Source organism: Oryctolagus cuniculus, chromosome 19 (assembly GCF_051225735.1).
Source record: "Oryctolagus cuniculus isolate XC-2025 breed Fujian yellow rabbit chromosome 19, ASM5122573v1, whole genome shotgun sequence".
Lineage (NCBI taxonomy): Eukaryota > Metazoa > Chordata > Mammalia > Lagomorpha > Leporidae > Oryctolagus > Oryctolagus cuniculus.
In genome coordinates, this window is record NC_142885.1 from 8,229,868 (window position 1) to 8,252,016 (window position 22,149).

Consider the following 22,149-nt stretch of genomic DNA (forward strand, 5'->3'; position numbering starts at 1 on the left):
CTCCCTGCCCACCCCCTGAACCTGCCGGGTGTCCTCACATTGACAACCTTCGTGGTTTGCTCCGTGGTTAGCGTCTGACTTGCTCGTGGGATAAGAGGCGAGGGATGGTCAGGAAGGCTGTGGCCGAGCCCCCGTCCTCAGGAGCCCTGAGCGTGTTTCACTTGTACTGAAGCCTCGTTGTGGCCGCTCTGGAAGGCATTTGACGGGACTGATGGTTCATTTCTCTGCCCTCCAGCTATCGTAACTGCGTATGAAAATAGCTCCCAGCACGATCCGAGTTCCAATAATGCCATGCTTGGGGTCCACGCGTCAGCTTCAGCGATCATCCAGTACGGGAAGATTGCCCGAAAGCAAGGGCTGGTCAACGTAGCTCTGGATATATTAAGTCGCATTCACACCATTCCAACCGTTCCTATCGTGGACTGCTTCCAGAAGATTCGACAGCAAGTGAAATGCTACCTGCAGCTGGCGGGCGTGATGGGCAAAAATGAGTGCATGCAGGTGGGTGTGCAGGACCCCGCCCCAGCCCGCACGGGGACGCCCCTCGGCGAGCAGAGAGCCAGAGCTGGGGCATGCCATGCCAGCTTCGCACCCCCAGCCTCAGCATGAGCATGGCCTTGCCACGCCGGGAAGGCAGTCTTGGGAAGCCTCAAGTGTCCCTGGTGCACCTGTGGTCTCTCTCTGCCACACACGTAGTGATGAGCATAGGAAAGAAAGCAGCGGCTGAGCCATGAGAGCATAAGGTAGATGTAGCCTGTGCGCAGAATGAAGCTGGCTGGGGCACGTTGGAGGACGTCGGGCCTCTGTCACACCTGTGTCTCGGGTTCAGTCACTCATCAGATGCGGTAGTCGAGTCTATTGTTGATTTGCGGTGGACGTATCAAGGACCCACAGGATTTGTTGTGTTGATAAGCACTTCTGTGAAGTTTTTGTTATCTCAATTGCAGAGATTTTTCCATGCTCACTTCTTTCTTCCTTTTTTTTCCCAAACAGGGCCTTGAAGTCATTGAATCTACAAACTTAAAATACTTCACGAAAGAGATGACAGCGGAGTTCTATGCCCTGAAGGGGATGTTTCTGGCTCAGATCAACAAGTATGTGTGTCCCATTGGCAGGGTTGGCAGAGAAAGGCCTGTCAGAGCACTGCAGTTCCTTACAAGTGGAGCCCATGGGAGGCTCGAGCTAGGGGTCGGCGTGATTTGGGGCAGTTCTGAGGCGTGGGCCCTCTGCAGAGCTGTGACGTGTCACTCAGAGCTGTGCAGGCGCACGTGGCTTGGTCCCAGCGTGTGCAGTCCCCGTTTTCTCAGCTCGGCATCTCGGAACAGTCGGTTCCTTCCGTGGAGGCGATCGTTGTTTTAGAACAGGGGTCAGTAGGCTGTGGCCCGTGGGCGCCGTCCAGCCAGCATCTGGCTCTGTCATTGGTCTCGGGTCAGGGACACCTGTGCTGTCCATGCGGCACGGCGTGCTGGCACGGGGATTGCAGAGGTCCTGTGATGTGCAAAGCCTGACCGCCCACCAGCCCATCACAGGAAAAGGTTGCCCTGTCCTGTTGAGAGAAGTGAACGTCACGTGGGATGTGGGGAGCAGTATGGCAACGCGGTGTTCTCGCAGGCGTGCCTGTTGCCATGCACCGGTGCTGCAGCCCCGTTCACGTGTTCCCAGTACAGGGATCGTGTTCCCAGCTTGGGTTTAAGTAAGGAAGCGGTATTGTCAAGATGAAAGGGTTTTGCTTTTCTTGAGGTGTTGTAAAACATTCCCTTTGGAAGCGTCTCCTCTTGTTCTGGACACGCACTGGGCCTGCTTTCTTCTGGGTTTGCCTGCTCAGGGCATTGGTGCCTGGTGTCTGCGGGGCTCCTGCAGGCTGTGTCGTGCACAGGACCTGTGCATTTCAGGGCCGGGTAACCTGCACCGTGCCTCCGTGTGTCCAGCACCTGATGCACGATGGGGCGTTTCCACGTTCCTCCTGCGAGGAGCGGTGCCGCCGTGAGCATTCCCAGCCTTGGCGTGGTGTGAGCTGCTGGCTCACGGGAGGTCCTCCTCTGTTGATGGGTTTGAGGGGCTGCCGGTCTTCCGCCGTGGCTGCACCGCTTGACCTTCCCACCGGCACTGGTTGAGCTCTCTGGTCTGCACGTCCTCACCAGCACCTACTTTCTTACGTTTTGATTAGCGGGCACTGTAGTGAGCGTGCGGTTGCGTGTCCTCGTGGCTTCGGGTTGTGCTTGTGCGGCATCTTTGCATGTGCGGTCCGGAGTGCAAGTCTGCACTACCCAGTGTGCGTGTATCGTCTCACACTCGTCCTCTAATGCACAGAGCTTTATTCTGATGATGCCCAGCTTATATAGGTTTTTGTTTTCTTGCTCATACTTTCGGTGACATCTGAGAGTCCATGGTTGGGGCCAGCGCTGTGACAGCAGGTTAAGCCGTTGCCTGTGATGCCAGCATCCCATGTGGGTGCTTATTTGTGTCCTGGCTGCTCCATGCCCGATCCAGCTCCCTGCTAATGCAGCTGGGAGAGCAGGGGAAGATGACCCAAGTGCTTGGGTCTGTCCACCCATGGGACTCCCAGATGAAGCTCCTGGCTTTGGCCTGGGGTCGGCCTGGCTGTTAATGGTCATTTGGAGAGTGAATCAGCGGATGGAAGATCTCTCTTCTCTGTCTGCCTCACCCTCTCTCTCTGTGTAACTGCCTTTCAAATAAATAAATTTTTTTTTTTTTTTGACAGGCAGAGTGGACAGTGAGAGAGAGAGACAGAGAGAAAGGTCTTCCTTTGCCGTTGGTTCACCCTCCAATGGCCACCGCGGCCAGCGCACTGTGGCCTGTGCACCGCGCTGATGGCAGGAGCCAGGTACTTATCCTGGTCTCCCATGGGGTGCAGGGCCCAAGGACTTGGGCCATCCTCCACTGCACTCCCTGGCCACAGCAGATAACTGGCCTGGAAGAGGGGCAACCGGGACAGAATCCGGCACCCCAACCGGGACTAGAACCCGGTGTGCCGGCGCCGCAAGGCAGAGGATTAGCCTAGTGAGCCGCGGCGCCGGCCCAAATAAATAAATCTTTAAAAGAGAGAATCTATGGTCTAACCCAAGATCACATATTGTTTGCTTCAAAGAGCTTTATAGATTTAGCTCTTATGTCTAGGTCTTTGATCCTTTCTGAGTAATTTGTATATGGTGTGAGATGGAGGGCCACATTCCTTGATTTGCAGGTGAATATCCAGTTGTCTCAGCACCATTCTTCTCTGTGGAATGGCATCCTTGTAAAATCAGTTGACCAGGGACAGGAGTTCAGCCTGGCTGTGAAGATGCCCACCCGTATCACAGTGCCTGGGTTTAACTCCCAGCTCCAGCCCTGACTCCGCTTCCTCCTGATACACACACTGGAGGGCAGTGGTGATGGCTCAAGCCTTTGGGTTTCTGGATTGAGTTCCTGGCTCCCAGCTTTAGCCTGAAATAGAGGCCATTGTGGCCGTTTCAAGATGGATTAATAGATTAGAGCTCTGTCAAAAATAAATTTCTAAAATGAAAAAAACAAAGTTGACCATGTAAGGGTTTATTTCTGGACTCTGTATCCTGTTGATCTACTGTTGGGGTCCTTGGAGTCCCTTAACTTTTAAAAAAATATTTCTTTAAATGTCTATTAGTTTTTTATTTATTTGAAGAGCTGAAGAGCAGAGAGATCGTCCATCTACTGATTCACTCCCTAAATGACTGCACCAGTGAGGGCTGGGCCAGGCTGAAGTTGGAAGCCTGGATCTCAATGCTGGCCCCCGTGTGGGTGGGAAGGACCTGAGTACCAGAGCTGTCACCTGCTGCCTCCCAGGGTGCACAGCAGGGAGCTGGATCAGCGCCAGGACTCCAGTCTAGGCTTCTCGAGCAAGGTCTCAACAGCTGTGCCAAACATCTGGCCCGTTTCCATACAGATTTTAGGTCACCCGTTTCTGCAAAAAGGCGTGGCGGGGGCATTTGGGTTGTGATAGAAACTGCATTGATGGCCGGCGCCGCGGCTCACTGGGCTAATCCTCCGCCTTGTGGCACCGGCACACTGGGTTCTAGTCCTGGTCGGGGCACCGGATTCTGTCCTGGTTGCTCCTCTTCCAGGCCAGCTCTCTGCTGTGGCCCAGGAGTGCAGTGAAGGATGGCCCAAGTCCTTGGGCCCCGCACCCCATGGGAGACCAGGATAAGTACCTGGCTCCTGCCATCAGATCAGCGCGGTGCGCCGGCCGCAGCGGCCATTGGAGGGTGAACCAACGGCAAGAGGAAGACCTTTCTCTCTGTCTGTCTTTCTCACTGTCCACTCTGCCTGTCAAAAAAAAAAAAAGAAACTGCATTGAATGTATATTATCTTGGGAGGTTTTCCATTCAATGATATGTCTTCCAGTCTGTGAAAGATAGAACATCTTTCCATTACTTTAGGTCTTCAGTTTTTTCCATAATGTTTTGCAGTTTTGAGTCTACAAGTCCTGTACTTCTTCATGTTTGTTATTCCTTGGGGCCTGCATTGTGGCATAGCAGGTAAAGCCACTGCCTGCAATAGCTGTTGCAGCTATCTGGGGAGTGAACCAGCAGGTGGAAAATATCTCTGTCTCTCCCTCTATTTCTGTAACTCTTTGAAATAAATTTAAAAAAAAAAAAAAAAAGCTATTTCTAAAGACTTATTCCCTTCAGTGATACTATAAATGGAGTTCTCTTCATTTTAATTTCAGATAGTTCTTTGGTAAAATACAGAAATGCAGTTGATTGTTGTATAAAGATCGTTAATGGTTTTCAGCATTGTCCCGTGTGTTTTCCCAGAGGTTTCTTGGTGGGTTCCGAAGGGTTTTGTGTAGCAGGATCCTGTCATCTATGCACAGGTTTACAGCTTCTTTCCAGCCAGATGCGTTTAGTTTCCATTTCTGGCCCAGGTGCCCTGAGCCTCTCCTGTTGGCTCAGCGGCGACCCGGCCCTTTGCTGTGTCGTGGGGAGGGGTGTTTAGTCCCTCTGGTGAGTGTGGTGGTGGCCGTGAGTGCCTCGCAGGGGTGCCTTCTCGGATTCAGGGTGCTCCCTCCCTCCTGTGCCGAGTGTGTTGTGTCATGAGATGGTGTTAGGTTTTGTCAGCTTTTTCTTTCTGTTAGTGGATTTTTCCCCTTTATTCATGTGGTCATCTCAGGCGGTTGGATTTCTTTCCGGTGGGATTAAATCCCAGGTGGTGTGGTGTCGGCTAGTTTTTCTCAAGGGCCTGTGGTGCTCTGCTGCTCAATGATACTCCTCTGTTACACTATCCTTTGATCCAGTGTCTGTGCTTGTCACATTGTTGACAGGATAGTAAAGTGGCGGAACTGCTGTGGAAAACAGCTTGGCAGTTCCACAGCAAAGTCAAGGTAGGCCAGGATGCTTGTGGTCGCAGGAGGTACCCTGTGCCAACAGCACAGGAGTGAGGAACGCACGTGTGGTTTCGGCACACAGTGGGGCACTGCAGTGGTGCGCCTGACCCTGCTACGACCAGTGAAAGAAGCCAGAGTCCACGGAGTGTAGGATGTGTGGGTTCAGTTCATCTGTGGGGACAGAGCAGGGTGGCGGGCACCAGGGGCTGGGGGCTGGGGGCTGGGGGCAGTGGTGGTCGGGGACAGCTGCACACACACTACTGAATGTACGAAGTTCACAGCGTTTGCCGAGATGGTCTGTGTTACGTGAAGCCGTGTGCCCGGCAGGTCCGAGGAGGCCAACAAGGCCTTCTCCGCAGCTGTGCAGATGCATGACGTGCTGGTGAAGGCCTGGGCCATGTGGGGCGACTACCTGGAGAACATCTTTGTGAAGGAGCGGCAGCTGCACCTGGGCGTGTCCGCCATCACCTGCTACCTGCACGCCTGTCGCCATCAGAACGAGAGCAAGTCGAGGAAGTACTTAGCCAAGGTAGGCCGGAGGAGGGAGCTGTGTCTAAACCGCTCAGCTGAGCCGTCCACGTGGTGTGAGGCCCAGATTCGCACCCTGCCTCCCCGTCCGTCCTCCTCCAGGGCATCTTTGCTGATCCGTGTTCAGGCGGAGAAAGCTCAGGCCCGGACATCCTCAGTGTCCCAGTCTTGCAGGTGGTGAAGCCTCCCCTGGGGGTCGTGTCTGAGGCACCAAGTCTGGAGCTGTCTGGGCAGACAGCCCTGCGGTCAGAGCCGCGGTCCTTGCGCAGTGGCTGAGAGTCTCCTTCCACGAGGTGGCCCCAGCGTAGCCTGGGTGGTGGGGGTCCTGTGTGTCCCACACCTGAGGTGGACTCCTCCACACTGCTCTCTGCCTCCCCTCAGGAAGCAGAAACACAACCCAGGAGGATTCTACAGAATGCTTGAGAATCACTTGTTCACTTTTTTTAAGATTTTACGTATTTGTTGAGAGGTAGAGTTACAGAGAGAGGAAGAGACAGACAAAAGTCTTCCATCTGGGCCGGCGCCGCGGCTTACTAGGCTAATCCTCTGCCTTGTGGCGCCGGCATACCGGGTTCTAGTCCCGGTTGAGGTGCTGGATTCTGTCCCGGTTGCCCCTCTTCCAGGCCAGCTCTCTGCTGTGGCCCGGGAGTGCAGTGGAGGATGGCCCAAGTGCTTGGGCCCTGCACCCCATGGGAGACCAGGATAAGTACTTGGCTTCTGCCATCGGATCAGCGCGGTGCGCCGGGCGCAGCGCGCCTGCCGCAGCAGCCATTGGAGGGTGAACCAACGGCAAAAGGAAGACCTTTCTCTCTGTCTCTCTCACTGTCCACTCTGCCTGTCAAAAAAATTAAAAAAAAATAATAATAATAAAAAAAAAGTCTTCCATCCATTGGTTCACTTCCCAGATGGCCACAACAGCCAGAGCTGGCACCCATATTGGGTGCCAGTACTGCAGGTGGAGGATTTCCCTACTGCACCACAGCGCTGGCCTCCAGTGTTTGCTGTTTTACCCATTTAAAGGCTTGGGATTTAACAGGAAAATCTGCAGTGTGCATTAGCACATGGTAGTTAGGGCCAGCCACGGAAATATGAGCCAACCGTGGAAGGACTGCCTAAACACCCTACTCGGGTATTGTCTGCCTCTCACTGTCGCTGTCTGGGACATCTGCAGGCACCAGACTGCCAGCACGCGGCCTTCCTGATAGTGGGGTCCTGGTCATCTCAGATCTTAGGGGAAGTGGGTTTTGTTGGTTGAGAGCACACAAGTGTATGTGCAGGTTGTGAGCCCCAGCCCCTGCCTGTTGCTTCCTTGCCGCCCCACTGGCTGTCGCTCACCAGCAGACTGGAGCTGTCACTAATGGTCATTAAAGCTAAATCAAGCGGCCCACGCTGTGGCAAAGCGGGTAAAGCCGCTGCCTGCAGTGCCGGCATCCCATATGGGCACTGGTTCAAGTCCCGGCTGCTCCATTTCTGATGTAGCTCTCTGCTGTGGCCTGGGAAAGCAGTAGAAGATGGCCCATGCCCTTGGGCCCCTGCACCCACGTGAGAGACCTGGAGGAAGATCCTGGCTTTGGATCGGCGCAGCCCTGGCCATTGTAGCCATCTGGGGAATGAACCAGCGGATGGAAGACCTCTCTCTCTGTCTGCCTCTCTGTAATTCTGCCTTTCAAATAACTAAATAAATCTTTAAAAAAAATCAAATTTATATTTAAAAAAGCTATATCAAGGGAAAAACTATCCAAAAATAATTTTTTAAAGATTTACTCACTTATTGAAAGGTAGAGTGATAGGGAGATACACACACAAGAGATCCTCCGTCTATTGGTTCACTGCCCAGATGGACACAACAGCCAGGGCCAAAGGCAGGAGCAGGGAGCTCCCTCCAGGTCTCCCACACGGGTGGTGGCGCTCAAGCAGTTGAGTCGCCTTCTGATGCTCTCCCAGGCACGTCAGCAGAGAGCTCTATGAGATGCAGAGCAGCCAGGTCTGGGAGTGTAGCAGGCGGCGGCTTACCCCCTGCACCGCAGGGAGAGCACAGCCCGGTGTGACCTCGGCCAGTGAAGCCACCCTGGATGGGGTGTCAGTGTGGGAACGAAGGCCCCTGGCAGGTCCCTCGGAAGTGCTGTTCAGCTGTAGGGCTTTGCTTCTCTTCTAGGTGCTTTGGCTTCTGAGTTTTGATGACGACAAAAACACCTTGGCAGATGCCGTGGACAAGTACTGCATCGGGGTGCCGCCCATCCAGTGGCTGGCCTGGATCCCCCAGCTGCTCACGTGCCTGGTCGGCTCCGAGGGGAAGCTGCTCCTGAACCTTATTAGCCAGGTGGGGACAGCAAGGTGTCTTTGTTGGCCAAATCCAAACTGCATCTTTGCTTTGCATTCTTTCTGTTTTCCAGAAAGCATGTTTAAATGCTAGGAGATGGGAAGATTTAACACGTTTAGCTATCTGTTAATATCGAGCATAATTACAAGTTCTTCCAGTGTATGTCAGGGTTGAAAGGAAATATAAAGCATCAAGTTTTAAAGCATCATGCTTTTCTTTGCATGAACATCTTCGCATGTGTGTTTCAAGAGCAGCGAGAGTGACAGGCGTCACTCGGGAGTCTATTTCCGGTTCCCGTCCTGTGCTGTGGGGGCTGGCCCACCCCGCGGAGCTTTCAGCGCCGTCACTCAGTCCTCACAGGACCTGGCGGGTGCCGGGGGGTTGACAGGCCAGGTCCTGGAGAAGGCATTTCCTGTCTGTCATTTGAGAATGCTTCCAGAATGTCTGTGGAAAGCCTGGTGGGTGAGACCGCAGACGCTTAGGTACAGCTCAGACCGGGTTGCAGATCCCACCGTTGGGCTCAGCTCTGCAGCGTTCCTGAGCATCACCCGACTCCTGACTGCGGGGGCGCCACCTGCACCCCACATGGCCTGAACTCCGGCAGGCGTCTTACGTGTAGCTCACATGTTGGGAGGGGCGTTGTCTGCGCAGGCGCACAGTTGGGAGCACTGCTGCTCACAGCCCCTTTCTCCAAGCAGGTTGGACGCGTGTACCCCCAAGCCGTCTACTTCCCGATCCGGACCCTGTACCTGACCCTGAAAATAGAGCAGCGGGAGCGCTACAAGAGCGGTGAGTCTGGGAGTGGGCGCCGCTGTCCCCCGGGCTCCCATCCCGGGCTGCTCTGGGCACCCCGGCCCCAGCTGGCCTGCTCTTAGCCCAGACAGGACACTGGGGGCCTCCGGGGAACCTCAGATCTGTGTCTTGGTGGGTCTGTGTCCTTTGCCCCGACTTGGCCTGAGTGAGCCGTAGCTAGAACAGATTGAGGATTTTGGTCTACAGAAGGTGATACGGTTCGCCTCGCGCCGTGCTCACAGCGCGTCCCCGTAAGCAAGGTGATGTGCCAAGTGCTGGGCGTGGTGTTCAGGGTCAACAGGTGTCAGGAGAACCAGCCGTTCGTGAAACCTGACTCCAGACCCAAGACTTTGAGTCTGCATTGAGTAGCCCTGTGTGCAGGAAATGACTAGTTCAGGAGAGTCCCCTGTGCACTAAACCCAGTGCTCGGTGAGCAGCTGAGGGACTGGCCGCTGCACAGTGTTGGGATGCCCACAGGTGTCCCGTGCCAGCGGCCCCGCCCCGGCCGTGGGGGTGCCTGGCAGATCAGTGTCTTGGGCATTTGAAAAGTAGGATTTTTTTTTTTAAGTTTTAAAACTAAGCGAGCCTGCGCCAGCATAATTGAATTAGGGTTTTATAATGTATTTCTCATTGAGAAAAGGACTTTTTTTTCCCCAAAAATACCATTTTACAAGTGTGGTGTGGCATTCCTGGATGAAAAGTGTAGCCTTACCTAGCTGCTGCTGGGCGTCAGCATCCCAGAGTGTATTGTGAGGTAACTTTCCGAACGTTTCCTTTTAAAGTGCTGAAACTTGCAGAAAGCTACCTGTGCACCCTCCCTGGACCCGCCAGGTAGCACTGTGCCTCGTCTGCTTCCTCTCTCAGCACGCAGCACGCGCGCACACTGGGTTTTCCCGCAAGCCTTTGCAGGCAGGTCGTAGACCAGCACGCTCACCGTCCCCGAGCCCCTCGGTGCACCCGTCCCTAGAACCAGGGTGTCTCCCACACCGCCCCTGGGGAGAGGGTCTGGTGGTGATTCCCGCACCGGCAGGAACCGGCGTTCCTTTGGAGCTCTAGCGTGGGTCGGTTTTGCGCTGACGTTGGCATTGTGTGTGTTGCTCTCAGATTCTGGACAGCAGCAGCCAAGTTCAGTGGGTAACCAGTCCCATTCTGCATCAGATCCAGGGCCCATAAGAGCGACAGCACCCATGTGGCGCTGCAGCCGAATCATGCACATGCAGCGGGAGCTCCACCCCACCCTTCTGTCTTCCCTGGAAGGCATCGTCGACCAGATGGTCTGGTTCAGAGAGAACTGGCACGAAGAGGTACTGTGGCTGCGCGCGCAGGGCGTGGGTCCTTCTCTGTATAGAGGGGATGGGTCCTTCTCTGTTTGCTGTGCGTGCAGGGGATGGGTCCCTCTGTGTGCTACACGTGCAGGGGATGGGTCCCTCTGTGTAGAGGGGATGGGTCCTTCTCTGTGTGCAGGGGATGGGTCCCTCTGTGTGCAGGGGATGGGTCCCTCTGTGTAGAGGGGATGGGTCCTTCTCTGTGTGCAGGGGATGGGTCCCTCTGTGTGCAGGGAATGGGTCCCTCTGTGTGCAGGGAATGGGTCCCTCTGTGTGCAGGGAATGGGTCCCTCTGTGTGCTCTGTGTGCGGGGAATGGGTCCCTCTGCAGGGGATGGATCCTGTGTGTGCAGGGGATGGGTCCTTCTCTGTGTGCAGGGGATGGGTCCCTCTGTGTAGAGGGGATGGGTCCTTCTCTGTGTGCAGGGGATGGGTCCTTCTGTGTGCTACGCTTGCAGGGAATGGGTCCCTCTGTGTGCAAGGGATGGGTCCCTCTGTGTGCTCTGTGTACAGGGAATGTGTCCCTTTGTGTATGTGTTAGGGAATGGGTCCTGTGTGCTCGTGGGGCCCTGTGTTCTGGGATTGACACCTGGTTGTTGAAAGTAGCTGTTCACCAGGCGAGTCGTTTGGCTCTAAATGCCATTGTAGCCTGGAATGCCTGGAGCGGGGGGCGCAGTTGCTGATCCGGCACCAACTCTGCCCGCTGCTCTGACTGCAGTCGGCAAGAGCCGCTGGGCAGCCGTCGCCGATGCACAGGGCCCGTGGCCCCGGCGTGGTTCCCAGAGGTGGGACTTGGTTCCTCAGGGGTCTTGGTAGCAGCTGGGCCGCCCCCGCGACAGTGTTGGCCTGAGCTGCTGACTGAGTAGTGTGCATGTTGCGATCCAGGCGTTTGTGTCCTTGGTTATGAACTGTGCAGCCCTGCAGTGTGGACACCAGAGCCTGAAGGGGAGGTCAGGTGTCTGTAGCCGCCAGGGCGTGTGGGTCCCAGGAGACGGGGCTTTCCCGCCTCGGGTATCTTTAAAAACGTTCAGGATCCGTCCCCCTCCTGGTTAAGGATGCCAGTCACGGTGCCGAGCACGCTGGAGGCAGTCCTGTGGGGAGGCCGGCGGGGGCGGAGGCTCCGTCTCAGCGCCGCTCTGTTTCCTCTGCCCCAGGTGCTGCGGCAGCTCCAGCAGGGCCTGGCGAAGTGCTACTCGGTGGCCTTCGAGAAGAGCGGGGCCGTGTCAGATGCCAAAATCACGCCGCACACGCTCAACTTCGTCAAGAAGCTGGTGAGCACGTTCGGGGTGGGCCTGGAGAACGTGTCCAACGTGTCCACCATGTTCTCCAGCGCTGCCTCCGAGTCCCTGGCCAGGCGCGCGCAGGCCACGGCCCAGGACCCCGTCTTCCAGAAGCTCAAAGGCCAGTTCACGACTGGTGAGTCCCACGCCGCTCTCCCAGCGCTCGGGCGTCTGCACCTGGATTCTTTGTCTTGAGGGTGAAGCGGGCTGTAGTCCTTTGCTTTATCTCTGTGTTGGCTGCACCGTTAGCCTCCGATCCCAGCGCAGGCGGCAGAACCCAAGGCACCTGTGGCACCCGTGGCCATCCCCGCTGATGCTGCCTCCTCCTCTGCCACGGGGGGTGGAGGTTTGGAGCAGGAGCTGCCAGCCCCAAGGCAGGGCTCAGGCACGGGGAAGCCTTCGGGCCAGACTGCCCTCCCCGCCCTTCCCGTTCCTGTGGTGGGTGGTGGGGGCGGCACTGAGAGGTCAGGTGTTGGGATTTAAACGCTGCCTCCCGGTGGCCACCTGACAGGGAGTGTTTTCCTTCCTTGCTGCTGGTTGAGTTTCCCCAGACCCACGGGAACACGAGTGCTGGTCTGCCTCTTACTGCATGGTGTGAGGGAGGTTGTTTCCCTTAGCCACACGGGGGTCCTCACCCCTCACAGCGTTCAGGTGCACACGCCCGCCACCTCACACCCACCACTGCATACCCTCACCCATTATTCTGCCACCACCCACCGAGCGGCCGTCTGTCAGGGAACTGGGGTGGGCTCTCTTCTGCCTGGAGCGCCTGGTCTTAGGTGAGTCATGTCAGCCACCTGCGTGGCTTCTGCAGGCTGTTTGGGTATCAGTATGTGAATTACCCTGTGAAAACAGCTGTGTGGCACAAGTCTAGGCTAGCGCCGCGGCTCACTAGGCTAATCCTCCACCTAGCGGCGCCGGCACACTGGGTTCTAGTCCCGGTCGGGGCGCCGGATTCTGTCCCGGTTGCCCCTCTTCCAGGCCAGCTCTCTGCTGTGGCCCGGGAGTGCAGTGGAGGATGGCCCAAGTGCTTGGGCCCTGTACCCCATGGGAGACCAGGAAAAGCACCTGGCTCCTGCCTTCGGATCAGCGTGGTGCGCCGGCCGCAGTGCGCCAGCCGTGGCAGCCATTGGAGGGTGAACCAACAGCAAAGGGAGACCTTTCTCTCTGTCTCTCTCTCTCACTGTCCACTCTGCCTGTCAAAAAAAAAAAAAAGAAAACTCTTGAGTCTAATTAGTACTTCTCTCATTCTTCAAAGCATTCTTTTCTCACTGATGGGTTGGAATAGGTGGTTCTCATTTGTAGATAATCTGTTTTTTCGTAAGAGTTATTTATTTACTTTGGAAGTCAGAGTTACAGAGAGGTCTCCCATCCACTGTTCACTCCCCAGATGTCTGCAAAGGCTGGGTCTGGGCCAGGCCAAAGGCAGGAGCCACAAGGTTCTTCTGGTTCTCCCACATACCGGGTGCAGGAAGCCATGCACTTGGGCCGTCTTCCTCTGCTTTTCCCAATCCATTAGCAAGGAGCTGAATCTGAAGTGGAGCAGCCAGGACTCCCACCATGCCCCTATGCAATGCCGGCCTCACAGGTGGCAGTTCTACCCGGTACGCCACAGTGCCGACCCAGATGAAGTATGCTTTTAAAAGACTCACTGTCTCAGTGCAGTTATGAGTATCTGTACGTAAAGCAGTTTGAGTAGTGCAGGATGAAGCGTCCCATTACTTGTACAGGGCGCCGCAGTCATGGCCATGACTTCTGGCCTGTCAGGGACACAGGCTGTGCCGCTTGTCCCATGAGCCCTGGGCGCCACGTGTGCTGTCGCTGGTGTGAGGTGGGCGCTGAGGGTGGCACGACGTGCCTGGCTTGGGGCTTCCACGTGAGCAAGCCGCCCGGCGCGCGGTCAGGCGTGGGCACGAGCTCTCGGGTCTGCGCCCAGGGCCTTTGATCATCGTGGCCTTCTCTGAGGTCCCTGTGAGGTCCCCGTCCTCTGTCAGCCTTTGAAGACGGAAGCGTCTGGGGTGAAAGCTGTGCAGAACCCGGCGCTCCTGCTTGAGAGAAGCTCCTCGATGTCTGTCTTGCGTCCAGATCTTAGCGCGAGTGAAGTCTGAGCTAGAGAACTAGAAGCAGGAAAGTGTGTCTGGGTTTGATGTGAAAAAGAAAATCACAAAAATGGGAACTTGAGAGTGAGCGTGGGCTTTGACAGGTTCCAGAGCCGTGCTGCCAGCGTTCCTGCCGACCCCCGTGGGCCACGCTGCTCCCCTGGCTCGTGGTCTTAGGGCCAGGGCCAGCTGTCTGTGTCGAGGCAGGAGGACGTGCAGGCACGGGGTCTTCGTTCATCCAGAGGTGCTTGTGCGTGGAAATTCATGGCCTCTCTTTAGTAGTTAAGCCTCCACGGGAGCCACCACCGGGTCTTTTAACATTTATTTATTTATTTGAAAGGCAGACTTATAGAGAGGCAGAGAGAGAGGTCTTCTGTCTGCTGGTTCACATCCCAGATGGCTGCGGTGGCCAGTACGTACTGGGCCGATCTGAAGCCAGGAGCTTCTTCCAGGTCTCCCACATGGGTGCAGGGGCCCAAGGACTTGGGCCATCTTCCACAGCTTTCCCAGGCTACAGCAGAGAGCTGGGTCGGAAGTGGAGCAAACGGAACTTGAATTGGCACCCATATGAGGTGGTGGTGCTGCAGGTAGCAGCTTTACCCACTATGCCACAGTGCCGGCCCCTTTTTTTTTTTCTTGAAAGATTTATTTATTTGTTTATTTGAAAATCAGAATTATAGAGGGAGAGACAGAGGCCGAGATAGGGAGAGAGGAATTCCATCTGCTGGTTCACTCCCCATAAAAGGTCACAGGGATAGGCCAGCCCAAAGCCAGGAGCCAGGAGTGTCTTCGGGGCCTCTCATATGGGTGCAGGGGCCCAAGCACTTGGTCCATCTTCTACTGCTTTCCCAGGCGCATTAGCAGGGAGCTGGATCAGAAATGGAGCAGCCGGGACTCGAACTGGTGCCCATATGGGATGCTGGGCTACAGACAGATGCTTTACCTGCTACGCCATAGCGCTAGCTCCTGGAGTGATTCTTTCTTATGAAGCGGGCTGCTGTAGAGCGGGGGAGGGGGCAGTGGTGGCCAGAGCGGGTGTACACAGGGCTGTGAAGGATGACAGAGGGAGTCTGGTTACGTCTGCTGAGCGTCTGGGTGACTGCGGTGCGAGACCACGCAGAGCCACACACAGGGAGCAGTGTCACCCAGAGGCGTCTGGCTCAGCCCTGTGGGCTGTCAGCGACTGCAGCTGTGTAGGTTGTGGGTGTGGGGCGCTCTGCCAGGGCTGTGCTGACCTCAGAGGCAGAGGAGGCCTGTGCTCCCTACACCGTCTCGGTCCAGAGCGGAGGAACAGGCCTGTGCACAACTCCGCTAGAGTCCATGTCCCCATGACAGCAGTGCCTGTCACTCAGCGTGAGACCGTGCACCCAGGGGAGTACCGAGGAACAAGGTGCGAGTTTGAAATGCAGTGGAACCAGAGAAGGCCCACGGGCTCCCTGAAGCTGACGTGTCCCAGTGCACCTGCACCTGCACTTAGGCAATGATGATGCCGGGCGTCGTGTGCTCCTCCAGCGTGGTCCTCGCAGGGCCCTGCTCCTGTTTGACAGGGAGAGAAATGAGGCCAGGCGAGGCTGAGTGCCATCTCTGGGCTTGGTAGCCCTGACCTGGCAGGAAGAGCCACCAGCTAACTTGAGTTCCTCAGGGCTGGGCTCCAGAGTTGGCACTGACCAGAGAATGACCCCAAAAGCCCTCGTCCGTGGGATGCCGTGCAAGGACACGGGACTTCATGTGTGCCACATCTTCTGTTAGAATCCCAGCCACCTGCGGGAGGGAGGGGTGAATGGAGGGAGAGGGGCAGAGGGCTTCAGGCAGGGCCTGGGCCCGTGGGCCTCGCATCAGAAGCAGAGCCTGAGCAGGTGAGGGTGCAGGAGAACCAGGGTTGGCTGCTGAAAGACGAGCAATTGGACGTGGTTCTGTTCCCCTGGTTATTCCCCAGTGCTCTCCTAGGCCAGGGCCGGGCCCAGAGTGGCCCGGAGCCCAGCTCAGGTCTCCGACATAGGGCCAGGGACCAGATCACCCACGCATCACTACTGCCTCCTCGGATGTGCATCCGCGGGAAGCTGGAGTCAGCTGGAACTGGGAATCGTGCCCAGGCGTGTGCAGGAGCCCAAGGACTTGGGCCATTCTCCACTGCTTTCCCACGTGCATTAACAGGGAGCTGGATTGGAAGTGGAGGAGCCGGGATTCAAAAGTGGCACCCATGTGGGCTGCCAGCCTTGCAGGCAGTGGCTTTACTTGCTCTGCTGCAGCGCTGGCCCTGAGCCCAGTACTCTCCCATGGGACAGAGGCGTGTTCCTATCCAGCATCCAGGCGGAATGCCTGTTCCTAACCAGGGCTCAAGTGAACGTTTTCTCTTCGGGTCATTTTTGTGTCTTGCCCCCCTCCTGATGAACCCACTGTTGGCCGAGGGATCTGCTGGCCTGGGTCGCGCCTCTGTGTTCCCACGATGGCCCCCGTGGCTGCATTTCCCATGTGGTGGGAGGGGCGTGGCCAGGGTGCCGGGGCTCCCAGGCTGTTGCTGTTTGTCGGGATTCACAGGCTGCGCGCAGCTCCTGAGCCCTGTGCGGCCCCGAGGGTGCCAAGGTGGACAAGCAGGGCCCCCGTGCTGCTCACCCCGGCATCCTGCGTTCAGCGGGGGGTCGTGCTGCTTCCGCTTCCTCCCCAGAGCGCCCCCACGCGGCTTCGGCTGAGCTGTTTTGCCCCACCCCCATGTGTGGAACAGGCCTGGTTTGTGGCTGGAAGTGGACATGGCCTGGACCATCAAACTGTTTGTGACCATGCTTCACTTTGCAGATTTTGACTTCAGCGTTCCGGGGTCCATGAAGCTTCACAATCTTATTTCTAAATTGAAAAAGTGGATCAAGATCCTGGAGGCCAAAACCAAGCAGCTTCCAAAATTCTTCCTTATAGAAGAAAAGTGCCGGTTTCTAAGCAACTTCTCGGCACAAACAGCTGAAGTGGAAATCCCAGGGGAGTTTCTGATGCCCAAGCCTACGCATTACTACATCAAGATCGCACGGTGAGTGAGCCTGGCCTGGCGTGCCAGGACGCAGAGCTGGGGGCGGGGCGGTGTGCACGTGAGCCCCGTGCACCCGTCGGACTTGGTTGCCGGAATCGGGCTGCGCTGGAAGGGTGTGATCTCACCAGTGGGCTGGAGTTTGTGTTCCAAACCCCTTGCTGACTCGCCCTAGAACCTTGCACAAGGTAAACTCTCCCACGACAGCTGGGAAGCCGCGGGGCACTACCATGCCGCTGCAGACAGGCGCGGTGCCTGCGTGGGGCTCTGTGGGCCGTGGTGTTTCCGATGTTTCTGGCTCCGACCCAGCACCGTGTTTCCCTTCCCTCCCAGTCTGGGTCGAGGGCCGATCGCTGCCCTCCCTGCCTTGGGCGGCAGCCACTCACTTAGACAGGGTGGCCGCCCTGTGGCCACCTTGTCGGATGAGGCGGTCGGCGACTGCTGACGCGCCAGGCTGAGCGCGACCTTTGGTTTCACGCTCGGCTCCCCGGCTCTGGCAGGTTTATGCCCAGGGTGGAGATCGTGCAGAAGCACAACACGGCGGCCAGGAGGCTGTACATCCGCGGGCACAACGGCAAGATCTACCCGTACCTGGTCATGAACGACGCCTGCCTCACGGAGTCGCGGCGCGAGGAGCGCGTGCTGCAGCTGCTCCGCCTGCTGAACCCCTGCCTGGAGAAGCGGAAGGAGACCACCAAGAGGCACCTGTTTTTCACAGGTACGCGGACGGCACCTCCTGTGCGCTGGCTCCAGGGTTGGCGCTGCTCCCGGCCCTCGGGCTCTCACCCCTGTCTCTCTGAGGTCTTCTCAGCGTGGGGACGGGCTGTGCCCTGTGCTGCCCCGGAGAACCCCTGGCTGAGCTGTTTGTGGGCGAGACCTCGCCCTGCTCCTCCTAGACCCACACCCACGGTGGGCGCTGCCTGAGTTTGCCGAGGGGGCAGAGTGCAAGACTCAGGAAAGAGAGGCCACAGGCGTCGTTGACATGTGGCACCAGGTGCTGCTTCGTGGCCACGCTGGGCGGAGTTGTTTGTGGCTAGGTGGTCAGGGACCCAGCTACGCGTGTACCGGGCATAGGTGAGACCTGAGATCCCCTCCCCACGCCAGACAGGAGGCGGAGCTGGCGTCTGAGGTTGCTGCACTGCCTGCGTGTGGGTTCTGCGGACGGCTGAGCCGCGGCCCGGCCTGTTGGCCTAAAGTCTCTGACGCTGAAGTCAACATCTCTAATTAAAGCAAGCCTGCCATGCGTCAGAAAGCTGTGTGCATTTGAACGTGGCACAGCGTGGGCTGCGGCGTGGATGTCGCTGCAGGAATAGCACATTCCTGGTTTCTTCTGAACACCGGGACTTGCTCGGCCTCGGCCGGGGGAGAGGGCGGTGGCAGCTCTTTGATTTTACTTTCCGACCGCTCTGAGGAAAGACGCTTGTCTGAAGGCAGGTGGCGCCGGCGTGTACTGAGGAAAGGGGGCGTGGCCAGGGCCCCGTGAGCTTCGCCCCGGCACGCACAGCACACACGGCTGCCTCCTCCGCACACCGGGCCTGGCGCTGGGCTGGTGCTGACTGTGGTCTCTCCCTGCAGTGCCCCGCGTGGTGGCTGTGTCCCCGCAGATGCGCCTCGTGGAGGACAACCCCTCCTCACTGTCCCTCGTGGAGATCTACAAGCAGCGCTGTGCCAAGAAAGGCATCGAGCACGACACCCCCATCTCCCGCTACTACGACAGGCTGGCCACAGTGCAGGCCCGGGGCACCCAGGCCAGCCACCAGGTACCGCGCGGGCGGGTGGGCTCAGCTGCGCCTGCAGGGCCCGGGTGCCCAGTGCGCTAGCTCGGCGCACTCGGGAGGGGGCAGGCATTCCCTCGTCTACACGGCCGCCCCCGCTCCGTGAGCAGCTGGGAATCAGACGGCTGTTCGGACAGGACGCAAGGAAGTCCTCAACCTTGGCCACATCCGTTGTCTTTTTTTTTTTCTTTTTAAAGATTTTTTATTTATTTATTTAAAAGTCAGAGTTACACAGAGAGAGAAGGAGAGGGAGAGGCAGAGAGAGAGGTCTTCCATCCACTGGTTCACTCCCCGTATTGGCCACAGCAGCCGGAACTGTGCTGAGCCGAAGTCAGGAGCTTCCTCTGGGTCTCCCACGCCGGAGGGGCCCAAGCACCTGGGCCATTCTCCACTGCTTTCCCAGGCCACAGCAGAGAGCTGGATCGGAAGAGGAGTAGCCAGGACTTGAACTGGCGCCCATATGGGATGCCGGCACTGCAGGCAGCGGCTTCACCTGCTGTGCCACAGCGCCGGCCCCACATCACATCCATTGTCTTTCCCTGTGCTTACAAAGATGCTCAGGGCGCAGTTGAAGGTTGAGTTCCTGACGCCTGGCCTGGCAGCCAGAGCCATCTGGGGACACAGGAGGACCCTCAGGGTCTCCATGGGCCCCTCAGTGTCCACATCTGGTCGGGTCACTGCTGGGCACAAGGGAGTGTGCAGTCTCTGTACCATGTTTGTTTGCTAAAATAAAACTACAAATGGGGGCCTGCATTGTGGGGCAACAGGCTAACCCTCTGCATGCAATGCTGGGATCCTGTATGAGCACTGGCTCAAGTCCTGGGTGCTCCACTTCCAGTCCAGCTCCTGCTAATGCGCCTGGGAAAGCAGCAGAAGATGGCCCAAGTCCTTGGGCCCCGCACCCACGTGGGAGACCCGGATGAGTCACCGAGCTCTTGGCTTTGGCCTGGCACAGTCCTGGCTGTTGTGGCCATTTAGAGGGTGAATCAGTGGATGGAGGATGTATCTATCCATCTCTTTCTTTCTCACTCTACCTTTTAAATAAATAAAGTCTTTTAAAAAAAAAAAAAGGCCACGAATGGAAACATTTGGGGCCCAGCTGTTGGGCTTGCCTTGGGCAGGAGCCCAGGGCTGGCCATGGGAGTCTTGGGTGGCTCTCACTGAGGGTGGAGAGCCCCCTCCCTTTGTGCGCCTGCCCTTGGATGAGACGGTTGGGGTTGTGTGGAGCCCCAGGAGGGGCAAGCACAGAGGGGAGCTGTGAAAGCTGGCGTATCCTGGGCTCTGCTTCCCTTTACCTGGGTGTTGGAGTGTGAGCTTTGTGCAGGCAGAGGGGCTCCCTGTCTTCTGGTGGGCCTCTCTGGGCAGAGGGACTCGGCCCCCGGGGATCTGGGGGCACAGGTCGTGGCCCGGGGGTTATGGACGAGGTTGTGGAGTGAGGTGGTTTTGTGCATGCTGCCTTCATGGCCCTTGTTCTGTAACTGACACAGCTTGGGGTGGTCCTGCTTGCGAAGTGTGCAGGGGGCGCCAGCCAGGCCAACGCCTCGGGCCTGCTCTTTCTGTAACCTCTTGTTTGCTAGAATTCCCACACCGTAAAGTTCAGTCTTAGGAAGGGTGTGACCCCGTGTTGTCAGTGCACCCACAGCTGTGCAGCCTTTACCACTGTCTGGCAGTTTCATGACGTCAGACGGCATCATGCCGCAGCCAGGGGCCCCGTCCTCCGCGGCCCACTGCAGGCAGCCCCGGCTCTTCCTGCCTCTGTGGGTTTGCCTGCTTGAGACCGGCGTGGACGCACTCAGGGGCGGGGCCGCTGCGTCTCCAAGGCTCACCTGCTCATAGCGTTCCTTCTTGCTTTCTCTTCACATTCTGGGACGTGAACGTGCACGTTGGTTCATTGTCATGAGCTGCCGTGGCGTGTGAGGGTTCAACTTGTGCACACCCCATCAGCACGGAGTCTCTGAGGACGGCCGTTCTGGGGAGGTGGGGCGCCGTCAGCGTGGTTGAGTAGGAGTGTGTGAGTCTTGCCTGTGCTTGTCGGCTGGCTGACTGTGGTCTTTGGGAAAACGTGACTCAAGCCCTTTGCCCGCCTTCAATTTGAGTGACTTGTCTTTACTGTTGATTCCAGGAATTCTTGACGGTCTGAATATTAGTAACTGGACACCAGTGTGTTGGCCTTGTTTTCCTGATCGCTATGTGTCTCACAATTCTTTCTTGAAAGCCAAGTGTTTTGGCAGGTGCCGCGGCTCACTAGGCTAATCCTCTGCCTTGCGGCGCCGGCACACCGGTTCTAGTCCCGGTCGGGGCGCCGGATTCTGTCCCGGTTGCCCCTCTTCCAGGCCAGCTCTCTGCTGTGGCCCGGGAGTGCAGTGGAGGATGGCCCAAGTGCTTGGGCCCTGCACCCCATGGGAGACCAGGAGAAGCACCTGGCTCCTGGCTTCAGATCAGTGCAGCACTCCGGCCATAGCAGCCATTTGGGGGTTGAACCAACGGAAGGAAGAACTTTCTCTCTGTCTCTCTCTCTCTCTCACTGTCTAACTCTGCCTGTCAAGAAAACAAAAACAAAAACAAAAACAAAACTCAGTGCTTTACCGAGCTGGATCTGGCGGATCTGGGAATCGGATCCTTCTCCCAGACTTGCTGCTGCTGTTTGTTTCTTTAGTGGCTTCCTGGACGAATGCTACGCATTCCGGATTCTTTGCCACTGAAGGCCCTGCCCGGTCAGTTCAGGGGCCAGCAGTGGTTGACAGAGTTAACGTGCAGCTGTTGTGTGTGGGAGGCAGGGCTTCAGCCTGGGCAGCATGGAGCCTTGGAGTCAGCCAGAGTGCGAGCCCAGGGCCTCCTGAGGCCGATCGTGGGCATACGCGTGGCTGGCGTCGGTTTTTGCCCGTGCGCTTACTGCTGTGGCAGTGGGTTTTGGAAGTCACTCCTCTGCAGTCCCGGGAGAGCTGTGTTCCGTTCCTTAGATGAGGAAAGGAGAAGGAAGTGAGTGTTGCTGGCGGCCTGTGATCTGACGACCGCGTGGAACAGATGAGTGGCGTGGAACACAGCCTTGCCGCCTGGTCTGCCAGGACCCAATGCGCTCAGGCAGCTCCTGTCGAGGCCCACCCTCGCTCTCTGGTGCTGGACAGCGCGAGCCCCTGGGCGGCATGGTGGGCCAAGTGTCTCAGCCAGCTCCTCGTGGAGCATCTGTCTTTCGTAGTCTGGGACCAGAAGCCGTGCTGTTGGTGTCCGGCTGCTCTTCCGTGTGCTTTGTTAGCCGGCCTCGTAGAGTCCACGGGCATCGCTTTCAGGGACTTACTCCACACAGCTGAGGCCTGAGGGGGCTGAGGAGGACTGGGCGGTCTTGTGCAGCCCTGGCCAGCACTGCGTGGTCAGTCTGCGGGCTGGCGCAGGTGGCAGAGGCGTGCGTGCGTGTGTGTTGCAGGTCCTCCGGGACATTCTCAAGGAGGTGCAGAGCAACATGGTGCCCCGCAGCATGCTCAAGGAGTGGGCCCTGCACACCTTCCCCAACGCCACGGACTACTGGACCTTCCGCAAGATGTTCACCATCCAGCTCGCGCTCATCGGCTTCGCGGAGTTTGTGCTGCACCTCAACAGGCTCAACCCCGAGATGCTGCAGATCGCGCAGGTAACGGCCTGCACGGCCGCCTCACCCTTGC

General features: G+C 57.4%; 1 protein-coding gene across 18 annotated transcripts in view; it reads left to right on the plus strand.

Annotated features, from left to right (window-relative positions):
• Positions 1-22,149, plus strand: part of TRRAP (transformation/transcription domain associated protein) — a 113,142-nt gene that overhangs the window by 88,240 nt on the left and 2,753 nt on the right. For 14 of the 18 annotated variants that reach the window (XM_089320861.1, XM_089320862.1, XM_089320864.1 and 11 more), the window contains 11 exons: positions 236-501; positions 994-1,094; positions 5,687-5,888; positions 8,043-8,207; positions 8,906-8,996; positions 10,104-10,303; positions 11,478-11,739; positions 16,496-16,721; positions 17,219-17,436; positions 18,294-18,478; positions 21,915-22,118. In XM_089320861.1, the coding sequence (XP_089176987.1) occupies positions 236-501; positions 994-1,094; positions 5,687-5,888; positions 8,043-8,207; positions 8,906-8,996; positions 10,104-10,303; positions 11,478-11,739; positions 16,496-16,721; positions 17,219-17,436; positions 18,294-18,478; positions 21,915-22,118 (2,120 nt within the window). The remainder of the gene's footprint in view (positions 1-235; positions 502-993; positions 1,095-5,686; positions 5,889-8,042; positions 8,208-8,905; positions 8,997-10,103; positions 10,304-11,477; positions 11,740-16,495; positions 16,722-17,218; positions 17,437-18,293; positions 18,479-21,914; positions 22,119-22,149) is intronic. The other 4 variants (XM_089320870.1, XM_089320873.1, XM_089320872.1 and 1 more) reach the window with 1 other exon arrangement.